Source organism: Gallinula chloropus, assembly GCF_964237585.1.
Source record: "Gallinula chloropus genome assembly, chromosome: 7".
NCBI lineage: Eukaryota > Metazoa > Chordata > Aves > Gruiformes > Rallidae > Gallinula > Gallinula chloropus.
Genome location: NC_140092.1, coordinates 17,766,411 through 17,792,124, shown reverse-complemented (window position 1 = coordinate 17,792,124; position 25,714 = coordinate 17,766,411). Strand labels below are relative to the sequence as shown.

Sequence of the window (25,714 nt, the reverse complement as noted above, 5' to 3'; positions counted from 1 at the left end):
AGATTAACTATGCATATGAATTGACCCTGACAAGTACTGAAGAGCTTGAATTAGTAATTAAATGTAATCTTGAAAGTTCCCCCAGTTGAAAATAACTTACCCAAACTGTGGTGCTCCTGTTTTAATATCCCCTATGGTGACTTGAACATCATCTTCATCATCATCACTATCACTATCACTGTCATCCTCAGCCTCTGCCACCTTCTACGAAAGAAAAAGTTATTGCTTAGACAAAAAGCAGTCACTTACCTTTAACTGGAAAAACTAACTGGAAAAACTAACCCTATCTCTTCTAGAATCTTTGAAAGAAGAAAATCTTCCTTTTCCTGGGCCTCAGAACTGAGTAGCATTAACAGTAAATTTAGGAGGCTCCACTGCTAAAATGCTACAAGTATCTGAAGCATTTGGATCAAAATAGAGAAGTATCTTTAACACAAAACTGTTTCTGAAACATGACATGTCCTAAATAAGCATGACACAGTTTCCACTATCTAATACCCTTCTTCCCTCTACATTGTTCCATCAGTCAGGAAAGAACTTAAAAGATATGCACAACTAGCTTCTTGCCATCCTCAATTATATATCCAGAGTAACTCAAAGAAATGTTTTTCCAGTTGTAGATGAGCACTGCACTTCAAGAGAAATCTGTTCAGTTCCTAGACATCAGCAAGCTTTGTACATTCTTGAGATTTTTCGGCAAACAGACTGAAAAAAAAACAGATAAAAGAGTACACTGCATGCTCTTCTGTCCCACAGCATCAAAGGTGATGGAAGATAAAAGTGTCATGCCAGTTCATACCAAAAGTTAATCTAGTCCACTGTTTTGGGTTTGTCCAATTCTTATTTTGGTCTTCTCCTCACAGAGGCCACAGAGGAGATTAAACCAGTGCAAGCACATATGATGCTCCTCCCTAAAACACTTTTAGCTGCTGATTATTATCAGCTCAGGGCTTTTCCTAAGCCAGTTATGGTTTATCTATCTAGTAACCCCCAATGGATCTTTCTCTAAAGTACTTGCCCAGACTTCCCTTGGACTCGTGAACTCCCAGCAGCAACATTCTCTTTGGCAAGTTCCACAGAACCGTCTACTGCATGAAGATCCAACCTCAATCATTTGTTTTCATCCCATCCTATGACTTTCATTTCACAGTCACAGTTCTCATATGGAAGCGACTGTGAGGAGTCAATTCTTATTTATAGTCTCCATACATGATTTTGTTAAGACTCTATCACATCCTCCACATCCATAGCCTGCCCTGAAGTCTCTACCTACTCAGCCACTCCTTCTATGGAAGCTACCTTGCTGACTCTTGATGCTTTTCTTCTCTCAAGTTTTTTCAGCTGAATTAAAGACTTTACAATGTGAGGGGAACAGAAGATCACACAGAATTCATGGTGCAACATGAACCCTGAATTAATAGTATAATGGTATTTTGTTCTCTATTAAATCATTTCTGCTACATCCCGAGGCTTAACTGCTTTTTAGACTCCAGAGTAGCTCTTAACTGTCAATTTCATGTATCTTTCAACATATCTTACTGCATCCCTCTTGAATGGTAACAAACAGCTCAGAAAACACCATTTTATTTGTAAACCTGTTTTTTCCTCCCATGAACATCACTGTTCTTTTTCTATACAAAATTTCAATAGCCATTTATTAGCCAGTCAGCTCTTCACAGACAGTTCTTGCTTTTACTATCTTGAATAACTTTGTAACATCAGAAAACTCCTGACCGCACAACTTACCCCTTTTCCAAGTAACCAACAAACACATTAAACAACACAGGTTACACACAGCAGTTGAGATAATCCCCACTGGAGGTGACGTTCTTTCACCATGAAAACTGAACCTTTATTTCTCCCCTCTATTATTCTATCTTTTACACATCACAATTATCCATGTGAGACTCATCCTATAGCTACTTAGCTTTCTTAAAATCCTTTGGTGAGGAACTTCTTAAAATCTTTGTGGAATCCAACTGAACTTGATCAACCAGCTCACCCTCACATACTTCTTGAATCCCTCAGCAAGAGGCTGAGCATACCAGAACCAAGTTGATTCTGCCCAGGTGACCTGCAGTTATCCAAGCACAGCTGAGCTCTGCCCTTATATACTATACTGCCTGTTAAGGTGCCTGGTACATAAACTAGACAAAAATAATCAGGTGCACAGAAGAGAAGATGTTGGAGCACAGTTCATCCATACACCACCAGTATAATTTACATAACAATTAAGAGTCTAACCAAGGGGGAAAGGGGAACTCTAGATCAGTTTGGTTATTCTGTAAATGACATCTGAAGACAGAAAACAGACTTTCAAGGCCTCACTGCTGAAAAGAACAAGTTCACCACTCTCTCCAACACCAGCCAACCCACCACATGGTAGAGAACCATTATAAACGTATCAGAGAAAATAAAATTTTATCTGGAGCATCTACCTTTTCAACCAAAACTAATTTCACCTATAAACAATGACTTTTAGTTCCCTCCTCATAGAAATATTCACCTTTTCTTATTCAACCAACTTGAACACCATCCATTTTCTAGGTTGCTGCTGAGCATGTGCACCTTTCACCATGAAGTTCTCAATTTTCTGGAGATGTTCTAATGGTATCCTAACAATGCTTGGCTTTATTTAGATGAAAAATACAAAGATATGCAAGTACAAGGAAACTGCACCAATTAGGAATTTCAGAAATACTTTAAAATCAGCAAATCCAAAAAAGTATACTATCGTCTCCTTGTACCTAACATATTAGATCTACTGCCCACTTACAGTATTAGCATCAGCACAAAAAGCCTTTGGTGCACTGAAAATAAAGAGCTTTTCAGTTTAAACAACTGAAATAAGTTTTCTAACTTTTTTGTAAGATGTTTCTCTCTACCAACTTTAAATAAGTTGTGGTATCTTTCATAAATAAAGTATCAGACTTACTGAAAAAAGATAAACTTTTGAGTGAGGCCAGCCCTGAATTAAAACTTGCACAAATATCATGGTAACAGTTTCTGCATCACGTTAAGAGAATTCTTGTAAGAATCCCAGTGAAGGAAAAGTAGAATTTTTTTCACAGAACGGATCTAAACTGCCCCCTTTCATAGTAAACTGAGGCCTTTTATCATCATCACAACTGCAAATTTCATTTTCTGGTCCTTCCCTTCATCACACAACACCAAAGTTGTAAGACACACTGAAGTCTGTTATGTTGCCTCTGAAAGACATGCGTAACTCAACTCTTGATCCACACTTTCACACAGTTCTGCAAATGCTGATTATCACATTCAAAGAAAAAACATCAGAGGATTTTATTTTCCTATCAGTTAAGAAAAGTAGAGAGTCATTTTGAACAGGATGTCTTTGAGAAGAGACAGCTGTCTCGAAGCACTGGCTCTACAGAGTTTCTGTTGATAGCATCTACCACTTATCAGAATATTAAAAAAAAATAAATCACAGGCATACACTTACACACTAATTCATTTAATTATAAACCAAATTAAGAAAACCCGATAAACCAAACCAAATTAAAGCAGTATTTCAAAAACACATTTAAAACTACCGTTTTCACAACGCCATTTTCAGCAGCTTCCTCTTCACTTCCAGGTGGGGGTGGAGCACTTAAACAAAAACAAACAGGGAAAGATGAAAGTAGGCATTTATATACATATTACTGCACATGTATCACCTAACAATTAAAAAAGCCTTGCTACATCATTGCAGAGAAGAGACAAAGCTCCAGCTATCTTCTGCATTAATTGAAAATAAATCAACTTCATAAAAAACGTTCTAGACAAATACAACTTAATATTAGTGGGATAATATTTAGCTATCACACTATCTGGATGTTTGTAGAGTAGTTGGAAGTAATAACTGACTAAACCTGGATCCTCTTTTGAAATCAAAATGAAATCTTTCAAAATATATGAAGGGAGAGCACCAGCTTTTGGGTTTTCTCCCCCTCCAGTCTGACGCTTTTCAAAGGCATAATGGAAAAAACCATGTAAATCACACAGGTAATGTTGCACTGAATCAAAATTCCCACATCTGCATTGTGAAATTCTCTCCCACCGTATGGAGTAGCTACAATTCAGTGATGGATTCAATTCTATTGGAACTGGAGACTGAAAACAGTAAAAATGTTAAAACCAACAGCCTGTCTAAAACAACCAGCACTGTCAAATCCATGCAAAGGAGCTGTCTCACTGGGCTTACCCACTGCAGTTTCTTACACAGCAATATTTTAATTTCCACAGTTCCATTAACTGTCAGGATGTTGCACCACAAATAGCAGTGTAAGCAGGGAGCCATTTAGAAACAATATTCTTTCACTAAAAAGGTTATTTCTGAAATGGAGTAAAAGCAACAGCCATTTCTAAATTGAACAGAATTATTTTATCTGTCTCTTGTTGGCAAAATACCCACTTGTGAGCACTGCACCAAAACCCAACACAGCCCAGGTACGGCCCCACGATTCAAGCTCAACCAGTTCACTTCATCACCCAGTGGAAGGACAGACTGGCTACACAACCCAGATAAAACCTCGTGGTTTTTTATATATAATAAAGAACATCAAAACTGAGAGGCCAGAGACCAAAGCTTTCAACAGGCAAACTCACTGCACTTCCAGAGTTCCAAACACAACTTGTAAGATGCATAAGCTACCACTTCTTGGCTTTTAGTCCTTAACTATGTATCGAGGCAGTCAAATGCCAGGATAGACACTCCAGAAACTGGAGTAAAACACCACTGTTCATATTTAGTTGCCATGCAAGAAATTTTCTTAAAACAACAGTAATACTGAGTAAAGGTGCCAGGTCAAGAAAAGGTAAATGAACACAAGGAATGAATTGATACAGAATATCCTCCAAATAAAGAGCAAATAATTAGAATTCTTTGTCCTGAAAAAGAGATTATTCGAGATGAATGCAACAGAGGTCCAGAAAACTGTTAAGTGACATGGAAAAAGTGACAGGAAAGAAATGTTTCTTAAACAAAAATTAATGGGAATCAAATAACTGCATCTAGTAGCTGCTCAAAATGGTATTGTATGTAGTCAAGTGGTGGAGGCCATTACTGCTGTATCACACTGTGCCTGTCAAAAGACTATGTCAGTTCAAAGAAGCAAGTGAGCAAGCTTACAGACAAGAAGTCCACTACAGGTAACTAAATCCAAGAGTTCTCACTAAAAAAATAAATCTCTGTTGACTGGTAGCGTTTATAGAAAATGACAATGCATTTTCTTGCACTAGCTTACCCTTTATTTATCTTGACAATCAACAATTTCCACAGTTTATCAACTGTGAGACTCCATTCAGTATGAGATTGATTCCCATTTCCAGTCAGTCCTTGCTACCAACCTCCACAACTTAGCTACACTTTCAAAGGAACATCTTTGCTCTTTCTCTCATACTGCTCCTTATCTCTCAAGCAGAATCCCCCAAATACTTACAAAGCTTTTTCTAAATTTATTTCAAATACTCTCCCTACTAAAAAAAAAAAAAAAAAACCCAAACCAACTCCAAAACCCTAAGCAGATAGGTTATGCAACCTGCAGATCAAAGTAGCTGGTAATCTTCCCATTTCCTTGTATTCATCTTTTTGTAACTACACTATAAACTCTTTGGGAGCCAAGCTGCCCTTTAATTTCTAAATTATTTTGTACAAATGAAGTACTGATTCCTTACTAAGCTAGCAAAGTACAATGATTACAGGAACAAAAGACCTGTTGTCATTTTGTGAGGGGCTATTGCTATCCATACGGTTAAAACCTAAACTAACTTAAAGTATCACAATTTCACCAGTAAAACCATTTCACTGAAAAAACCAAATCATTCTAGCAGACCAAACATACTATCTGAAGGGGCTTTTCAAAGGCAACACAGTGTATGCTCAGGTGCTATGGACTCTCAAGCAGTTGGGAAAAAGAATGTAATTAAACAGCTTTTTTTTGTGCAGCCATGTTACATGACTTCCACCTGTCACAATACTCACCTAGCTTTTTCTTCCTCTGGTCTCTCTGCTTCATTTTCATCTACCATAAGAGAAAAGAAACACGGTACTTAACAGTAAAATCCCCAGGATACCAATCGTGACAGGTAGCTTCCCCTGCAGATTATCAGGCACCTCTTCAGTTTACTACTGAGACATTTTCATAATGTTTCAATAGTGAAATCAGTGGAACAGACCCCCTGAGCACTCACAGTGCTCTGGACTGACAGGTCTGCCGCATGAGCAAGTTCAGTTTACAGGTTTCCTTATGATTTGATCACAAAGTAAGTCCCTAAAGTTGTACAGAAAGTTTATGCATATAAGGTTAAGTCTGCTTCAACGCTGGGAGCCTGGGCGGTGGGGGTTACGGGAAGGCTCGACCGCACTGAGGTGTATGTAGGACAAAAGCTGCGTGCGGCCCCCCGCCGCGGAGCCCCAGCACGGCTCAGCGTGGCCCCTCGGGGCACAAGGGCCGGGAGACCTTCAGGGCTTCACGGACAGGCAGCCGAGCGCCGGCGGGGGAGGGGGCAGGGAGCCACCGCCGCGGCGGGGAGGGGGACGCGCACAGACCCGGGACGGCACCACCGGAGGGCCGGCCAGGAGGAGGGGACTGAGCAGCAGCGGGGCTGGCGGGACCGAGGGACCCTTTCAAACGGCCGCCGGCCGGGCCTGCTCGGCGGGCAGGTGTGGGCCGTGTTTAGTTACGGGCCGGCCTGGCGAGGCGGCGCACGTTGCGGCCTACCCAGCCCCCCCCCGCCCCGCCGCTGCCGGGCAGAGCACTGGGCCGGCGTGCGGGGGGAGGTGGGCTGGGGACGGGGGTCTGGGAAGGTCCGTACCGCCATAGAGCCACTCCTCCTCCTCGTCCCCGGCGGCCCCGCCGAGGTCCGCCGATAGCCGCTCCACCTCGCCGGTAGACATGGCCGTCTCCCGCGGGACGCGAGGGCCCAGGCCCGGCGGCACCGGGGCCTCCCGCCGCTGGGCAGCACCGCCGCGCCGCCCCGGGCCTCCGGCGGCGCCTCAGGCCGCGACCGGGCGGCGGCCGGAGAGTTGCGAGCGTCCGGCTGACCCAACGCCACCGCTCGCGGAGGAACCGCCACCGCTCGCGGAGGAACCACCACCGCCTGCTCGGCGCTTCCCCTCCCCCGCCGAGTGAGTGACACGCACAGGAAGCGGGCCCGGCCCGGCCCCGCGGCGCCCTGGGCACGGGCATGCGGGGGGCGGCCCGGCGGCCAGGGAGCGTAGCCGGGCGCGGCCCGGCGCCCTGCGCTGGCCGAGGGGCCCTCGCGTGAGGAGAGGCGGCTGGGCCTCCTGGCTGCCCGCGGGAGGAAGAGGCCGGAGGAGAACGGGGAGACCGGCCGTGCCCAGCCTGAGGCTGCCCTCCCCGCGGAGCCGGCCACGCTGCCCGGGCCGGGCTTGTGCGCCCCCCCCCCCCCCCCCATGTGCTGCCAGTAGCGAGGACTCACCTCGTCCGCGCCTTCCCCGCCGTCCCGAGGCGCAGCGCCTGCATGAGCCGCCTTCCCTTCCTCTCGCTGCCCTTGCTCTCCGCCGCTCTCGGCGGTCCTTGGGCTCTTCTGCATCCAGAAACGCCCGCCCGGCTGCTCAGCGGGGATCACCGGCAGCGTGGCGACCTCCTCTCGGACGTCCTCGCCCGTCTGCAGAAGCGGGTCTCGGCCAAAGGCACGTACAGCCCGGTGCCGTGCTGATGCCGGCGGCTGATGGCAGCTGTGAAGGGGAGCATACCCCCAGCACCAACGCACGCCGCTGCTTTCCCTAGCACTGACCTCGCTCAGGGGCTCTGACAGCTGGAAGCAATATTTTACATTTAATAACTCGTTATAGATTTTTTTTTTCCCTCCACCCCCACAAATTACCTAATTTAATTTTAGCCCCGGTTGAGTTTAACGTTCATAGTGTGCTGTGGCTGAGAGGGTACCTGTGCATTGCATTAAGAAATCACTCTTTTAAGAGCGGTGGGAAGTAGCATGCCATTTTTACTGATGATTCACTCAGTTTACAGCTGAATGTTGTGTTAACTGCGAGATTCATTAGAAAATACAAGTACCAACAACTGCCAAAGCAAGTTTTGACCAGTTATGTGTACCAAATGGAATCTTCAGCATCTCTGAAAACTAAAAAAGGAAAGGAACCCCTTTTTACAGATGGCAGCTTGTGAAAAATCGGGCTATAGGGCTTGCCTATTACAAACACATCACAGCCTTGGGTGAGGGAAGCTTATTCTTTGAATTGCCTGTGTATACAACCTTGTTTTAAAGTTTCATATATGGCATGATGTTTTCACTGGAATTCAGGACAAACAGCCTTCTCAAAAGGCACTTTTTTTTTTCCTTGAAATGACATATTTGAGTCTAATGTACAGGTCATGGATTATGTGGTATAATTGGGTAGGTTTTCATCACACAATTCCATTTTTTATACATATAGTAGTGGAGTCAGCAAAGGTGTTTTTCACCCAAAACATTTCTTGACACTTGCTTCTCATAATAAAGCAAATCTGCATTGTAGTACCTTGTACTGCACATCAGTAGCTTTCTTCATTTTAATTCCTGTTTTGTTTACTTGAGCATTTAACACCCTCCTGGCCAACATTAAAGGACACTGTAGAACTCTTAATAGTTCCCTTTGCAGACATAAGGAAGAAGGAAGAATACATATTTGTGGCAAACACCATGAAGATAAGTCAGGAATAAGTGTAGAACATAAAATCTCAACATAAAATCTCTTAATACATCAATGCAGATCCTCAAAGCAGTTTTCTTTGTAGAAAACTGAATAGGCATCACATGGTGGTTACAGAAGAATCCATCTTGAACAGCTTGAGCAGCTTCAACACTGAATGCTGGCACAGGAAGGCTAAGCCCTGAAAACAGCTGTAAGCCTTCCACCACCCTTAGGAAGATATTTACCCACCTCTGGCTCTGGTTGGGTGGAGAATCATAGAATGTTTAATGTTGAAAAAGGCCACGAAGTTCATCAAGTCCAACTGTCTGTACAATACCACCAATAAAAAATGTCCTGGAGTGTCACATCTACGTGTTTTTGAACACCTCCAGGGATGGTGACTCCACCACCTCTCTGGGCAGCCTGTTCCAATGCCTGACCACACTTTCTGAGAAGAAGTTTTTCCTGATATCCAATCTACACCTCTCCTGATGCAACTTGAGACCATTTGCTCTTGTCCTATTGCTTGCTACTTGGGAGAAGTACCACCTCACTACAACTTCCTTTCAGGCAGAAATAAGGTCTCCCCTCAACCTCCTTTTCTCCACGCTAAACATCCCCAGTTCCCTCAGCAGGTCTTCCTAAGACTTGCAATTCAGACCCTAAAGGGTTTGTTGCCTTCCTCTAGCAATTTTGTTGCCCGTCTCTGGACACACTCCAGCACCTCATGGTCTTTCTTGTACTGAGGAGCCGAAAACTGAACACAGTACTCAAGGTGTGGCCTCACCAGTGACAGATATGGGGGAGGACCATCACTTCCCTAGTCCTGGTGGCCACACTATTCCTGACACAAGCCAGGACATTGTTGGCCTTCTTGGCCACCTGGCCACACTGCTGGCTCACATTCAGCCAACTGCTGACCAACATCTCCAAGTCCTTTTCTGCCAAGCAGCTTTCCATCCACTGTTCCCCAAGCCTGTTAGCACTGCATGATGTTGTTGTGACCCAAGTGCAGAGGGTGCTCTGAACCCATTTCCTACTTTGCTTTCAAGGACAGAGTGATGGTCTACACAGCATTTTAACTTCTGCCCTCAAAGATAAAACCTCCCACCAGTCACAGCCTCTGGAAGGGATCTTGCACTTTCACTGCTGTGCAGGGGGAGAACAGCAGTTGGGGGTCTGGAAAAAACACTACTCAAGGCCCAGAGTAGCTAAAGGCTGAGGACAGAAGATGACACCTTTGCAAACTGCATAAGCATCTTAACTCAAAGTTTACGTTCCAGAAACCCACAAGTTCTCATGTCCATGGGAACCCTTTAATATAATTATTTTTTTACACAGTAATTTTAAATTTGCACATGGAATAAAATAAGCTGTAAAACCTACTTAGATAATTTTGTAATTTAACCACTGTGCTTTAAACTGATTAAAATATGCAGAACTAGTTGCAATCTGTACAGTATTTATAATAAAAAGAACCCCTGTTTCTTTCTTTTTCTTTTCTTTGACAGTATGTCTGGATAAAACCCCATATAAAAATGGTAACTAAAGGGTTGGACATGCCATAATATATCTATCGGGTTTTATATCTAGCCTGTTCCAGTGCCCAACCACCCTCTCCAAAGAGCCTCTTCCTAACATCCAACTTAAATCTCCCCTGTCTCAGCTTCATGCCGTTCCCTCGAGTTCTATCACTGGTTGCCCAAGAGAGATTGATGCCTGCCCCTTCACATCCCCTCATCAGGAAGCTACAGACTGCCATGAGTCTCTCCTCAGCCTCCTCCAGGCTGAACAAACCAAGGGACTTCAGCCTCTCCTCATAAGGCTTCCCCTCCAGACCCTTCCCCATTGCCCTCCTCTGGGCACTCTCCAATAGCTTTGTGTCCCTCTTGTACTGTGGCACACAAAGCTGCACACAGCCCCCAAGGTGAGGTGACAAACACCCACACTGAATTGTTGTAACATTTACCACGAGCCAGGCCACAGAACCTCACAGCCTTCCCAAAGAAACGCCAGGCGAAGCTGAACTGTCACTGCTCAGGTGTGACACTGGCACTGGCCAGGGCTACAGGCTGCAGCTGGGCTCCCAAAACAGGCTGTAGGTGAGAGGCGCGTTTTTTGTCAGAATTTGGCACTGCCAGCAAAAAGAGGAGCCCCCTTCCCTTCCCTTCCCTTCCCTTCCCTTCCCTTCCCTTCCCTTCCCTTCCCTTCCCTTCCCTTCCCTTCCCTTCCCTTCCCTTCCCTTCCCTTCCCCCAGCGGTGGATCCCTGCCGCTGCTCTCGCGGTGTAGCAGCCCCAGCGCGGGCAGCAGGAACTGGCGCAGAGCCCGCGGCCGGAGGAAAGGCCTCGCCGCCGCCCTTAAACCCGCCTGAGACACCCGGGCCCCCGCGGCACCCCGGCCCTGCCACAGCGGCGGGACGGCCCCGCCCGGTGTCCCCCCGCCCCGCCGGCGGGCAGCCAACCCGCGCCCGCCGCGTCATCCCACGGCGCCGGTGGCGCATCGGGCACGTGCGGCGTGTTGTGGCTGTCAGCGCTGGCCGCTGCCGCCGCCATGGCGGTGCCGGTGCCGGAGCTGTGGCGGGTGTGCCGGCAGGCCTGGGAGCCCGTGCTCTCTCGGGCGCGCCGGGCCGTCGTCTTCCTGGACGCGGCGTCCGCGGAGGCGCTGCACTGGGGCGGCGGCGGGGCGGGCGAGCTGCTGGCGGCGGGGGCGCTGGCTGTCAGGTCGCTGTCCGCCGAGGCGGGCGAGGCGGCGGTGTCCCGCGTCGTATTCGTGGTGAGCGGGGCTCTGCGGGGCGGCGCGGCCGCCGCCGTGCGCGGCCTGCTGGCCCAGGGCGCCGTGCGGCACTGCGTGCTGGTGTCCGGCGGCGAGGCGGAGGGCGGAGGGCCGGCCGAACTGGAGGAGACCCTGCAGCGGTGGATGGGCGAGGGTGGCCGCGCCGAGGTGGTGCTGCGGGGTCCGCCGCTCCTGGCGCCCGTTTCGGCGGAGCTCTGCCTGCTGCCCGCCCTGGCGGCGCTCCTCCCGCCGCTGCCCGGCCCCGGCGGGCCCGCTCCGGCGGAGGCCGGGTTGGGCGCCTTGCCCGCCGAGCTGCGGGTGGCTGTGCGGACCCTGGTGGGAGACCTCGACGCTCTCTTCGCTGCCCTGGGCCTGCGGGAGGAGAGCTTTGCCGTGGGGGCCCTGAGCCGGGTCATCGCTGCTGAGCTGGCAAGCTACGCCCCAGCCAGAAACAGGAGGAGGATGGCCACCAACAAGGCCTCCGTTGTCTTCGTGGACAGGACGTTGGACCTAGCTGGTAAGAAACGCGCTGCTGGCTGGGGCTGCTGTCCCAGCAGGCTCATGTCCACCCATTCAGGAGGTTTTCAAATAGCTGCAGCCATCCTCACAGCTTGGGAGCCTGTGTAACACCATGTCTGTGGCGGCTTCTAACACATCCTTGCTGTGCCAGTGGGTCACGGAAACCAGGAGAGAAGCAGAATACTCTGCTGGAAACACAAGGGTTTGTCTCTGGCATTTCCACTTTGCTGCAAACTAAAAACCTTGGCTGTGCCTGTGTGTCATCCCAAGGTGTGAAGGAAATGGTCTGCACAGATTTAGCACCATGCCTGTTTCATCAGAGGCACAGCTGTATGTACACTTAGGTATATCTGTACAGGTGAAAGTGTCTCTCTCTGTGTATATGTACAGGTTGTTTATGCTAGGCATTATAGTTAGTCTTTGAAGCAGTTGCATGTGGTTGGCCATATTAACTTGGGAAACATTGTGTTTGAGTAAAAACAATACAGAATTGTTTATACAACACTTCCTGGGAAGCAAGTGAGCATCAGAATGAACCATATGGTAAATCTCATACTGTCAGTTAATGCAGAATTGGTGCAAAGCTTGAGAAGCTGAGAGTGGTATGAGAGTCCACTGGGAAATTGTCAGGAGAATGTCTAATATTATAATCAGCCTTCAAGCTTGGTAAGTCAGGTGAAGTCTACTAAGCTTGTAAGGTGTGATATCAAAGGGGCAGAAAGGGAGAGAGTGATTGTATGAGTCACCAGCAAGGTGCTGGGCCAGTGACCCACAAACAGTTTGTGTCAGGCTCTTCCCTCTGGAATAGGCATCTTTCAGAGGAAACAGCAAACTCGGAGAATACAGGAGTGGCTGCATTTGATTACCCCATTGTATTATTGATAGAGCTGCTCACATATACAGTGTGTGGTTCTGTTTGCATTGGGTGTAGTCAATAATTAATGTTGCCATGTGACCTATAACAAGTGCTTGGCACAGTCTTACACATGAACCTCGTCTGTTTCTGATTTTTTTTTCTCTTACCTCTCATTTTAGGCTTTGTGTAGCTGTTTGTAGCTGTTAATAGTGTGATGAAGAGCAGCTGTAGGTCTGGGCAGTTAATGCTGTGCTGTGGGAAGATTGCTGGGAAGGTTGCAGGAGAGTGGGCTTGGATGAACAGCCTTGAAATGAAATTCTGAGAGGGATGCCTGATTGGGGTGGGAATCACTGAAACTGTGCAAAGATTCATGCACTCAGGTGGTGGGAAGAGTTAAAAACAAGAAAAGGAACTGGAAATTGTGGGTGACAGGGAGCTGTCTGTCAAGGAGACTGTTGAGGAGGTATGGAGAGAGATAATGGGTATCAGCTTAAATCTGGGGAATGAAAACTGGGGTCTTGTAGTTCAGCAGGAGATTTTTCAGAGAAGACACTGGGGCTGTGGTGGGGAGCTTTGGAGGGGGTGCATGGGAAGTTCTTGGAGTAAGGATGGGAATTATTTTTTTTAAAGAACATATTCTCTTCAGTATCTGGAACTGAAACAAAGTCCCTTCATGAGGTAGTTCTTTTGTTACCAATGAATGTCTCTAGAATTCATTGACAGCTTCATTGAAGCCTTCCTGTGCTTCAGGCATGATACCATACTCTTGCTATCAAGTACAGTGCAACCCAAAGGAAGAAAAATCTAGTGCATTTGAAAGGTAAAGCACTATATGGACCTGAATTCAGTGCAGCACACTGAGATTGGTTTCATTGGTTTGCTAAAAATTCTACAGTAAGAAGTACACTTCTTCAAAGTACTGCACTTCAAAAAGGACAGCATTTAAGGTATGAAATTAATTATCAAGAAGTGGGAAAGGGCAGAATTAAATTGTGCCTGAAACCTTAATTTTCTGAGGTGTATTCAGTCTTTTATATGTGAACGATTTTGGATTTGATTTGTAAATGTTTTATTGATAGCTGAGCCTTGTGCAACATGTGGGCTGCAGATATGAGAGATGGTTATGAATCCATGAGTTATGAGAAGACTTGCATATTCCAAACACTTCCACAAAAATCTGGACGTTCATTAGGGGTAGGTGCTGGGCTGCTCTCTGATTAAGTCAGGCTACTGCTTCAAAACAGGTGACTGTGAAGAGGCCATCAGGAGGCAAATATTTTCCAACTCTTAAGACCTGGATGGAATACAGCTTTATGTACCTCTAAGTGCTGTCTAAAGGAGTTGCAGTAACATGTAAGCTGTCTTATTTTTGGCCCATGTTCTATTCTTATCTAGAGTAAATAAGATTTTAGACTAGAATAACAAATACTTTTCAGTAAGTGATTGCTAATAGTAAACATCAGAATGTCTCAGAAGTGCCTTCTCTGGGGCTGCAGTTGCAAAGAACTGAACTAAGGGACCATACTGGTACTTAAATATTAAAACTTCCCACTTTAAAGAACATACTAAAGAAGTACTACATAAATTTTGGCAAAGAACCTCTGGTGTCACTCTCAAGACATTGTATTGCCTTTGTTGTGACAATTATTAAAAAAAATTGGCCACATATAAAATGGCACATTTTTCTATCAAGAGAATTAGAAGGCATCTAACTGTCTGGGCTAGCTTTCTAGGTGCTATGAAACAAAGAATCTCTTCTAATCTATTACTCTAAAATTTGTATTAAGCTCTATTGAATACTGTATATAACTTTTTTTTGGGGGGGGGTGTAGTATTACTTATGCATGCTGTACTTAGTGAATGGAGAGGAGTGTACTGAATTAAGATAAATCTCTTTTTCTGCCCTGTATTGATAACATTCAGCTGATCTGTAACAGGGATGATCATTTTATGGCGTTTGCTGTCCTCACTGCAGTGGCTTCAGCTGAGGGTGGCACAAGTACTGCCTGTCCCTGCAGTGTAGGATCTGGACAAAGCATGCCCCAGAAGGTGGGATGTGTTTTTATGCCCTGGGGAGCTTGCAGGCTTAGTACTTCGTGCTCACTTCTTGAATTCTGTGTGTGTAAAGCTCTGTGGCTGGCACTGTCCCCCTGCCTGACTGTATCTGTAGCGCTGCTTTTGTTTGCCTGCTTTCTGTTTTAAAGTTCTCTACCTTTGCTTTAAAACATAGAATAAATCCTCCCAGCTAGAACACTACTCTGATAAGTGCCCCTGGTTAAAGTCAACCTAATTCTGGCACTTTATTCCTCTATAGTTTTCTCCTCTACTATCTGCACCCCTAAATATTTGTGTTTTGGTACCATATTGCACCACCACGCTCTTTCCATGTATTACCCCACTGCCAGCACTCTCACCTTTTACAGAGCAGTTTGGAGCACTTTGCTTGTGATCTTTCTGATTGCAGCATCTTCCAAGCTAACCCATTGGTGGATTGACACTAATCCCCTCTTAAAGGAAACAAACCCTTGTTTTTTTCTTCCTTCTCATAGAATCTAAGGCCTTCAAAACATAAATACTGAGGCCTTCAGAGTACATAGTCTTGTTTTATGAGCTAGGCTGATGTTTTGACACAGGAAGCAACTGATGCTTAAGTTGCTGTGGTTACTTGAGGCTGTAGACTGCAGCTGTGTGGAGTGATAGCAGCTGAAAATATTCAAGTGGTGTCAGCTCAGTACTGTGGGTCAGGGTGCAGCTATGACGTGGTTTGTAAAGGTTCTGCTGTTGTGGGATAGCACACAAATTTTCATAATAGGTTTTTAAATGCTTCAGATGTTAAATTTGTTGTAGAGGCTTTACATAGATAAGCAAATACATGGAATGAGTTCTGTCTAGTTAAAGAAGACTGCAGGTGGCTAGCTCAGTGCAGGGGACTTGGAAATTACAAGGGCTTTGAGCAGATGCTTAAGTGTTTCTTATCTCCAAATTTACTACTCTTTACATATGTTGCAATATCTGGCTGTGAGAGGTGGGTAATCTGTCATATTTCTGTGGCAGCACTCTGGTGCTTCTGTGCTTGGCTGTGGGCTTCTGTGCTCCTACTGCTGAGCTACAATTTTATTTATTTTTTTTAAATGGGGTGTGTGTTGTGTTGGTTTTTTTCTTGGTTGGTTTTTTTTTGGATTGATGTGTGCTGGTTTTGTTTTAAGCCAGGGTAGTGGAACAGTTAACTGACTACTGTGATGTTCCTTCACCTGTACAAAGGAGAATGTAGATCTGTCTTTTGTCAAGGTAGATGGATGCTCTGGTTTGCCCTGAGTGCTGCACAGTCGTCCCTGGGAGCATGCAGGCTGCTTTCCAGCACTGTTTAACCTGCTGGAGCGGGTGGAGATGTATGGAAGACACTGTGACCTGCGTTGGAGCAAGCTCCTGGCAGGACCTGCAGCCTGTGAAGAGAGAGGCCCACACTGGAGCAGGTTTGCTGTGAGGACTTGTGACCCTGTGAAGGACCAGGCTGGAGGAGTCTGGGACTGAGAGACATTCTGTGATTTATGACTGCACCCCACAGAAGTGATCTATACTGGTGAAGAGCTGAAGCTCCATGGGAAAGGACTCACATTGGAGAAGTTCGTGGAGGACTGTCTCCTGTGGGTGGGACCCCATGGTGCAGCAGGGGAAGGGTGTGAGGAATGGGCCCCCCCACTGCTAAGAAGGAAAACAGCTCCTGTGACACCTGGCAAGGAGGAGGGAGAGAAATCATGAATACAGTTGAGTCTGTGAAGAAGGGAGGGGTGGGGCGAGGTGCTTTAAGATCTGGTCGCACTTCTCGTCATCCAACTCTGGTTTCACTCTGTGTGTGCAGTGTAATAAAATAGATGGGTTTTTGTATTCTGTGTTGAGTCTGCTTTGCCCATGATGCTGATTGTGGAATGATCTCTCCCTGTCCTTATCTTGGCTCCCCAGCCTCTCAATATACTTTTTTCTCCCCTGTCCAGATGAAAAGGGGAGTGATAGAGCAGCTTTGGTGGGTGTCTGGCTTCCAGCTAGGCTCAAACCACATCATCTTAAGCTAAGGCTGGATGAAAGAACACTGCAAAACATTGATAAGCTTTGGAACTGAAGCTCCAAATACCAGCTTCTTTCAATAGCAAGGGCAACAAGAAAAGCTTCTAAATGTATGTCAGTGATAAAAGGAAGACTAGGGAAAACGTTGGCCCTGTCTGGAAGGAAACAGGAGACATGATAAACCAGGATATTGAGAAGGCTGAGTGAGGTATTCAATATTTTTTTTGCCTCAGTCTTCATCAGCAAGTGCTCTAGGCACACCACCCAAGTCACAGAAGGCAAAGGCAGGGACTGGGAGAGTGACTAATTGCTCATTAGGAGGCAATCATGTTTGAGTCCATCTAAGGAACCTGAAAGTGTACTAGTCCATGGGACCTAATAAGATGCATCTGTGAATCCTGAGGGAATTGGTGGATGAAGCTGTGAAGTCACTATCCATCTTGAGAAGTCATGGCAGTCCAGTGAACACCACTGACTGGAAAAGGGGAAACATAAGACCCATTTTTAAAAAAGAAAAAAAGACCCAGGGCCAGTCAGTCTCACCTCTGTACCTGGCAAGATCGTGGAGCAGATCCTCCTGGAAACTATGCTCAGGCACATGGAAAATAAAGAGGTGATTGGTGACAGCCATCATGGCTTCACTAAGGGCAAATTATGCCTGACAAATTTGGTGGCCTTCTACAACAAGATTACAGCACAGATGGATAAGGGAGGAACAAGGTATGTCATCTCTGGACTTGATGCTGTCTCGCCTGGCATCATTGTCTCTAAATTGAGAGATGTGGGTTTGATGGATGGACCATTGGGTGGGTAAAGGAATTGGCTGGACGGTCACACTTAAAGACTTGGGGTCAACAGCTCAGCGTCCAGATTGAGACCAGTGATGAGTAGCATTCCTCAGGGGTCAGTACTGGGACTGGCACTATGTAACAACTTCGTTGGAGACACAGACAGTGGGATGAAGTGCATCCTCAGCAGGTTTGCTGACAACACCAAGCTGTGTGCTGCAGTTGACACCCTGTAGGGAAGGGATGCCATCCAGAGGAACCTTGACAGGTTCAAGAGGTAGGCCCTTGTGACCCTCATGAAGTTCAACAAGGCCAAGTGCAAGGTGCTGCATGTGGCTCAGGGCAATCTCAACTACAGACTGGGGGTAAAATGGGTCAAGAGCAGCCCAGAGGAGAAGGACTTGGGGGTGTTGATGGGCAAGAAGCTAAATGTGAGCTGGCAGTGTGCACTTGCAACCAGAAAGCCAACTGTAGCCTGGGCTGCATCAAAAGCACTGTGATCAGGGGAGGTGATTTTCCCCCTCTGCTCTCTTGAGATTCAATCTGGAGTACTGCATCCAGGTCTGGGTCCCTAACAGAACACGGACCTGTTAGAGTGAGTCCAGAGGATATCCACAAAGATGCTCAGAGGATTGCAGCATCTCTTTTAGAAGACGGGCTGCAAGAGTTGGTTCTGTTTAGCCTATTTGATGCTCAAGGGTGACCTGAGCCTTCCTAAAAGGGGGCTTACAGGAAACATTGTGAGGGGCTGTTTACAAGGGCATGGAGTGACAGAACATGAGGCAATGGATTTGAACTGAAAAAGGGTAGGTGGTTTACACTGGGCATAAGGAAGCAATTCTTAACTGTTGAGGTCCTGGCACAGGATGCCCAGAGAAAAGCTGTAGCTGCCCTCTCTCTGGCAGTGTTCAAGGCCAGTTTAGATGGGGTTTTGGGCAACCTGGGCTAGTGGAGGGTGGAACTACATGATCTTTGAGGTTCCTTCCAACCCAAACCAGTCTGTGGTTCTATAAACCTATGAATAGCTGTAAACAGTTCTGCCTTCTGATATTTCAAACCCTGCTCTCACTGAGGTGATGCATCGCATGAGAAAGTTGCACCACAGGAATTGTCCTGCTAGTGTAAAGCCCTTTACACCTTTAGCATAAATCCTTCCTAGTGGTGACCTTACTCAGAAAAGCATTGAGTAAGTGTGCAGTGTTGAAACATCATGAAAACTGGGATGGGTTTGTCCATGTGTCTTTCCACAATGAGCAGCCCTGAACTAACCTACAAAGCAGTTAAACCAGCAGATGTTAAGAAAGCTTGATAGTGGGGGCAAGATGTGCCTTGCGTACTGTTTTGGTGCACACTGACTTAGGTTTTAACTAAAAAAGCCCCTGGTAGAAATCAGCTGTGTTAGGTTTTGGCTAGTGAGCAATGCCTTAGTAGGAAAAGTGATTTCTAATTCAAGCTCCTCATGTTTAGCAACTTACTTTAAAGTTTTCCCATTGCCCAAGCTCTCATGTTACTTCTGTGATGTGCTGTTGCCCCTTAAACCTGCCTTTTTGGTTTTGTTTTCGTTTTGAACCAGACAGTGGAAACAGTAGGAGAACAACTGGAGTACAAATGGTGTGACGTAGGGCTGGTAATGAGCTTAGGAAGATACTTTTGTATGCATGCTACTGGTGCCTTTTTGGGGGCAAGCAGGAGCATAGCTAAAGAACTCCTGTCTGCTGTTAAAGTATCAGTTGGTTGACTTTGTCAGTTGTGCCAGCTACAACCTGTATCAAATGTCATGTAATTCAGGTTATAGCTCTTAATGAGAAGACAAGGTAAAATTAGAACAGTGTTATACGTTAAGATTTCCTGTATCCTCAAGACTGGCTGTTAACCTGGCATGAAGACTCCTGTTTTTCAATGGTCAGATAACTTTTCCATGTCTCATTTAACAACTGATCTGTTTGCAAAATGGCAGCATTAATGCTGCCAGATGCCTTCAACATCATTGGTCATGAGAAGCTGCTGAGTAGCCTGTTGATTGTTCTCAACAGTGATGAGGGGAGAGGACTGAAACCAGTCCCATGGGCCCAGTGTGATAGCAAAGTGACCCCTTGTGTTTTCCTGCCCTAGTCTCATCAGGTTTAATTGTCTTTCCAGGTGTGGTTGGGATGATAGGGATTTTTAAAAGCTCCAGGAGACGTTTTGTCATTCACTCATCTGGATACCTGTCTGTGCCATCTGTCCTAAGGAACCTGCTTTGGCAGGGGGGTTGGACTCAATGATCTCTTGAGGTCCCTTCCAACCCCTGCAGTTCAGTGATTCTGTGATTTGATGAGTCATAGCAAAAGGCATTACTGCCTGTGGACCCGTGGGAGCCTCCAAGGAGTAGCAGCTGTGGGAAGAAGACCAAGGTGGTACTTGTGAAGGGTGGAAGCAACTTAAGTACACTGAGACTTTCCCCTCTGCTGAGAAAGGAGGGGTGTTAATAATTGACGTGGGGTTATTTGCATTTGAGTTATTTCTCACTTAGCTACACCTGTAGCTAAATGTTGCTCATGCGCAGCAAGTGTGGAGAGACATTGATTCCAGTAAGTGGGGGTGGAGGTTCAGATTGCCATCTGCTTTCCTGGTCTGTAACTTTGCAAGTGTTGATAACTGCAGGGTGGCTGACAAGTGACTGACCTACTAAGAAGAATGTAAGGATTTTGGAGAGCAGATGGCTTAGAGGGTCACAGAGACAACTCAGCTCATTTAATCTGTACCTCAGTGGTCTAAATCTGTCTGGGGATGGTAGAAAGTTGCTGCTGTTCTGTGACTATTACAATCTCTGGTGAAACAAACTGGTAATATCAGTCCAGCTGAGCAGCAGCCAGGTTTCCACATTGTAGTACCACCATGTGCTGGACACATGTGTTGTCCTTGCCTTCTGTGGATAGAAGCATTGTCAGCATGAAGTTTGACTTTACTGTTCTCTGTTTTCATCTTTGCTTCTCTTTTCAACTTCTGCTACTATTCAGAATAGTTGCTAAAGCATGGGGTGGTTTTGCAGCACGGATACCTGGATGCTGGAGACAACCTTCTGCTTGTCCAAGAACAGTTAATAGTCTGACCTGATAAATGTTCTTGTTATAAGGGCCTTGTTTGGATTTATGGAGTTTGTGAAGCTACTTCAGCTGATCAGTCAGTCTTTGGAAATGGTGGAAAGTGAGAGCAGGTAGGATGCCACATGGACAGACTTTGATGGAGTGGGACCATAGTCTGAAAGATCTTTTTCCTGCCTCTCACAGGTGGCTTCGGAAGTTCTTGTTCTGTGAGTAAAGCCCTAAGAACAATATTAAGCTTATCACTGATGCCCAGCCCTGTGGTGATAGGTGAACAATAGCTGAAGTGGCATAGTACAAATACCTTTAACTTGTCCCTGACTTAAGGGCAGTGATGTTTGCAGTCCCCCACTCTGACTTTTTCCTCGGTAGCATATGTTATGTTTCTCTGCTTCGACTTGGCTTATGGTCTTAATATTTTGTAAGTTGGGTTTTAGTGCCTGTGTCGAGAGCTGGTGAATGGAAGGAAGAGCATGTGTGTTTGAAATCAGGAGAGCTGAAGTGAACATGCCAGATGGAATTTGGAGTTTCTCTTGGAAGACAGTCAAATTGACATTTTATGCTATGTCAGTTGGATTGTTTTAGTCATTTCATGTTGGCTTGACCTGTGCTGCCCTCAGACCATATGGGAGGGATGACCTTGGTGTAGTATGTCGTTGGTAATTGTTTGTTTTAATAATATGCCAGTCTATCTGGGTAGCTACATATCCAATTCACATACAGCACGTTTAATCACAGTCCTATTAGTTTAAGTAGAAAACTACAGTTTGCACATGTTTGCCTGCTCTTTAATAACTGCTGCAAAACTTGTTTAACAACTTTCTTATTCAAAGAGAAATACTTTGTATTTAAGCACAAAATTAGTGAATATCTAACTGCTGTAAAAGTAAGTAGAATTTAAGCATTCTTTCTGAAATGTTATCAATGCTTTTAACTTCAGACATTCCAGAAATTAATTTTGCTTTTGTAGCAGAATATCTTTGAAAAGCTAAACGTGCTTTTGATGTTACAACTCTCAGTGTCTTTCTCTCCAAAATATGTGGATTATTATTTAATAATCTAATAAATTAATTAACAACTAATTATTATTAATAAACACTATTTATCTTAATTCCTTGTGTGGGGTGTTTGGGGGTTTTGATTATTCTTGTGATATACCTGACAGGTTTTGGGTCTTTTTTCTTTTTTTTTCTCCAGGAGCAGTTGGTCACCATGGTGATAATCTTGCAGAGAAGATACTTTCTGTGCTTCCCAAACTTCCTGGCCACAAGACTGATGTGATGGTTAACATGGTGGAACTGACGGCACTACAGACTACAGATGAAACTTGCAGTATCATAGCACCTGGCTGCTTAGCACAACCAAAGTAAGCATTCTTATCCTCTTACTTTTTTTTAAAGGTGCTGAATTTTTGTTGTTTCTTTGTGGGAAAAAAAAAGTCCAACAGAAAACCCAGGTCAAGCCTTTTTTTATAAAAAAAAAATCAAGTTTACAGCAAAACCCCATCTGGTCCTATTTCTGCTGGAATATAATCTGTATGTGCACAATAACGTATGTGCAGACTAGATAGGAGTCTTCTAAAAGCAGAAGATTCTCAGGACCTTTTAAAATTTGGGTTGTTTAAATTGTTTTAGATCACTGTAATAGAAATCATTACAGATTAAATGCCAAGAATTCTTCTTGTGACATTTCTTTTTCTGCCTGAGTAACAAGTCATACAAACAGGTAGGTCTTAAGTGTGGCTTCCTTTTCCCATAAGCCTCTTTATGTAATTATAGAGCAAGTTGCATGTATTCTTGTTAGAGTACCTGATAACTTAAGGTTTTAGCACTGTTTTCAAGCACAATACCTGTAGAAAGATAATTAGGTACAAATTTAGGTAGACAGCTTCATGAGAGCCTGTTTCTTGCAACCTAAAAGCAGTAACTCTGAACAGTTGTACTTTGCTATGTATAATTTGTAGCTGAAACTTTGATTGTAAAATGCATCAGATTTGATGTTTCACTTTCTAATTTAGTTGAACAGACTGAAACTTCCCTGTAGCTTCTGTTACTGTGCACAAACCAGGAAATACACCAGGTGCTGGTTTCACTCTGCACAAAAAATCTTGCTCAGCAGCGCTCTGGAAATTCATGCAGCACAAAAGAGATTATAAGTTCTTTTTTTTTCTGCTATGATGTTCCCCCCATACATTAGAAAAGGATTTTTCGTGTTGAGCTATCTATTGTAGTTTGTATTCTTATGTTTTGACTCCCTTTGGCGCTTCACACCTGCGTTCTACTCCCTCTTGTTCCCCCACCGAAGATTTCATGAAGACTTTCCACTATTGCAACATATGGCCTTTATTTTCTGAGAGCCTCCAGATCCTTTGTCATCTTCCATCTCCCACACATACTGTAACTGGGTCCAGTTTCTAGGTTTCACATTGCATAACTCTCTTCTCTTCTTAGGAGTTGGAAAGGAAACATTTCCTCACATAGGTGGACTCAGTTGTAAATTGGTGACTAACTGAAATAGAATTTGTTTTGGTTTTCTTCTCATTGACTGCTTTCCAGCTGATCTCTCAAGTAGAAGTGAGATGTCCTTGAGATCAGCCACACAGCGAAATGAAGAGCACATTGGCTGTGGCAGACATGCTGTGGCAGCAGTTGTTTGTGCTAACTTTGAGTAGCTACCAGAAATAAAATTCCTGGCAACATGGACTAGGGAAAAAAAAAAGCTATTTATTTGCCCTGAGATTGTTGACCTCTGCTATTGCTCCATTATTCCTAGTGTTACTGACACTGAAGAGACTAAAGCTAGTGCTAGTATGCCTTCCATGCTAAAATTATGACTTCAGTCATATATTCATGTTGATGGCAGCTGATACCTGGTACCAAGGCACTGGCATCATTACCACACCAGTCTGTAACAGCTTCCCCAAAATACCCTCCCGCTGCCAAGTCATCTTACAGAATCTGTTACACTGGAACTTTTTAAGAAAGGATTAGGGAAATACTGGTTTAAATAGGCTTGGTCTTGCCTTGGAGCAGAGATGACCTCTCAAGAAGTGTTATATGCCTAAGAATAGTCTGCAAACTCCAAAGAATGTGGCTCTGTGATGTTCAACCCTGTGTCTTTCACTTCTCCAACTACATAATAATTAGGAGTAGTTTCTAATTAAAAATAGGCATTTCCAGAACAGCTTAAGACAGATGCTGAAGAGTGTAATAGGAACCACAGGAGTATCTGAACAGGTGGCTGAAGGTGGTAGTTTCCATTCTGTTCAAGATGACTGTGTTCATAGTGTTGGATTATAAATGTCAGCATAAATCATCTTTGCCAGTTTAAAGTGGGTGAAGTTCTTCTGAAGCACTGAGATGAATTTAAACTTCCCACCAGGAAGTTTCCATGTCAGATCCATAAGAAATTCCATAGGATGCTCCCAGTTCTTCATTGACATGGTTATTGCCTTTGGTAGCTGGCTCAGAAGTGTTTTTTGTAATTGAAAACTTAAGCCTTGATTTATATTTGTAAATGATGCATGGGAAGGAGTGTTCCTCTGCTTGTAAATTTTCTGTTTTCTCTGGCAAGTGAAAGTGCCAGCACCTTTCCCAGAGACAGGACCAGTAACTTGAGTGACACCCAAGTGGAATGTGTGTGGAGTCTTTTACATTAAATATTTGTGATCAGGCTGTGGCATTTAAGACTCACATATTCAGAACGTTTTTCAAATGTTTTCATTATTTTCTCTCAAGTAATATTTGAGCATCCTGTGGTGGAGAGAGAGAGAGAGAGTTCTGCTCCTTCCACACAGCTTGCTATATTTAACTTTTCTTATGAAATGCCTCTCCAGCAGAAACATCTGGGCTCAGTTACAGAGTTAGCAAACAGAATTAATGAATAATTTATGGCTGGTGTGGTGAAATAAAGCAGGGTCCTTTTCTCAAATCTAAGGAAATAATGGTCTGCTTTAAAGATTTAGATGAAAATGTAAATGCCATATGCTGCTTAAGTTACTGTACTTTGAAGGTGCTGTCTTTGTGAGGAAGGGAATTTCGTTTTAAAAAAAACCCACCACTCTAGAGTTCTTAATTTTATTAGTTTTAGTAGCCTCAAAAATCTTGTGGAGTAATTGTTTGCACTACTGTAGGCACTGATATGTGGCTGCTCCGGCGTGAACGTTAGTTGTGGGTTATGCTCTTTGAGAATTGTGTCAAAGTATTTTACTCATTTATATATATACACACACACACACACGTATATATAAAATGAAACAACTTTATAGACATAAAACTGAAGACATCCACTCTTGATCAGAACTGATGGTTTCTGATTAAAGAAAGTGTCCTACTTTGTCCTTTCAAACAAGTCATGCATTAGTAAACATAGAAATTGTAGTGAAAGCTTAATGGAAGGGGTAATTAAAAAAAACCCCTATTGATTGCAGCTCTCTTGCTGATCGTTGTATTTGGATAATCTACATGGTGTTTTTGGAGGAATTTCTTCAAATCCTAGCTTCTGATTTTAAGCGTGCGTGCAGTGGCTTCTAAAAGCCCCAGATCAGGGTTCCCATGCCTGCATCCTGGCTGCAGGTTTGTGGCACATGAGAACAAGAAGTCGAGTTGTGTGATACTGAAGGAATAAGTATGTTTGCTCTTCTTTTCATCTACTCTTTTGTTACCCAGGAACACTTTTGTTGTGCTCTCGCATTTTGCTGAATAAACTGAATACTTAATTTGTTTATGCACATTTCAAGAACTTGCTGACTAGAGATTTCTTGCCTGTTTTTCCACTCTTGCTTCCTTTCTCCATTTTGGAGTTTGCAAGATTTTGGGAATTCAGCATGGTATTAAAATCTCAGGAAAAGGACAGATTTTTATGTAAAATATGTATTTATTTCATGCAATATACAAAGCACCATTGGGTTCTTACAGCAAACGTTTCTATAAAGATGCAAAACTGTAATGTAACACACTTCAGATTTGGGCT

The 25,714-nt window shown here is 44.6% G+C and overlaps 2 protein-coding genes across 4 annotated transcripts in view; one reads left to right on the top strand and one right to left on the bottom strand.

Annotated features, from left to right (window-relative positions):
- The window catches only part of FIP1L1 (factor interacting with PAPOLA and CPSF1), a 43,057-nt gene extending 36,134 nt beyond the window's left edge, over positions 1-6,923 (bottom strand). For all 3 annotated transcript variants that reach the window (XM_084266979.1, XM_084266980.1, XM_084266981.1), the window contains exons 1-4: positions 6,820-6,923; positions 5,987-6,026; positions 3,555-3,612; positions 101-204 (exon numbers count right to left, since the gene is read on the bottom strand). In XM_084266979.1, coding sequence (XP_084123105.1) covers positions 101-204; positions 3,555-3,612; positions 5,987-6,026; positions 6,820-6,901 — 284 coding nt within the window. In that variant the 5' untranslated portion in view covers positions 6,902-6,923. The remainder of the gene's footprint in view (positions 1-100; positions 205-3,554; positions 3,613-5,986; positions 6,027-6,819) is intronic.
- A 4,290-nt stretch (positions 6,924-11,213) lies between these two features.
- SCFD2 (sec1 family domain containing 2) overlaps positions 11,214-25,714 on the top strand; it is a gene marked incomplete at its 5' end in the record, with an annotated part of 198,986 nt that continues 184,485 nt past the window's right edge. Inside the window, 2 exons of the mRNA XM_084266919.1 lie at positions 11,214-11,952; positions 21,941-22,109. Coding sequence (XP_084123045.1) covers positions 11,214-11,952; positions 21,941-22,109 — 908 coding nt within the window. The remainder of the gene's footprint in view (positions 11,953-21,940; positions 22,110-25,714) is intronic.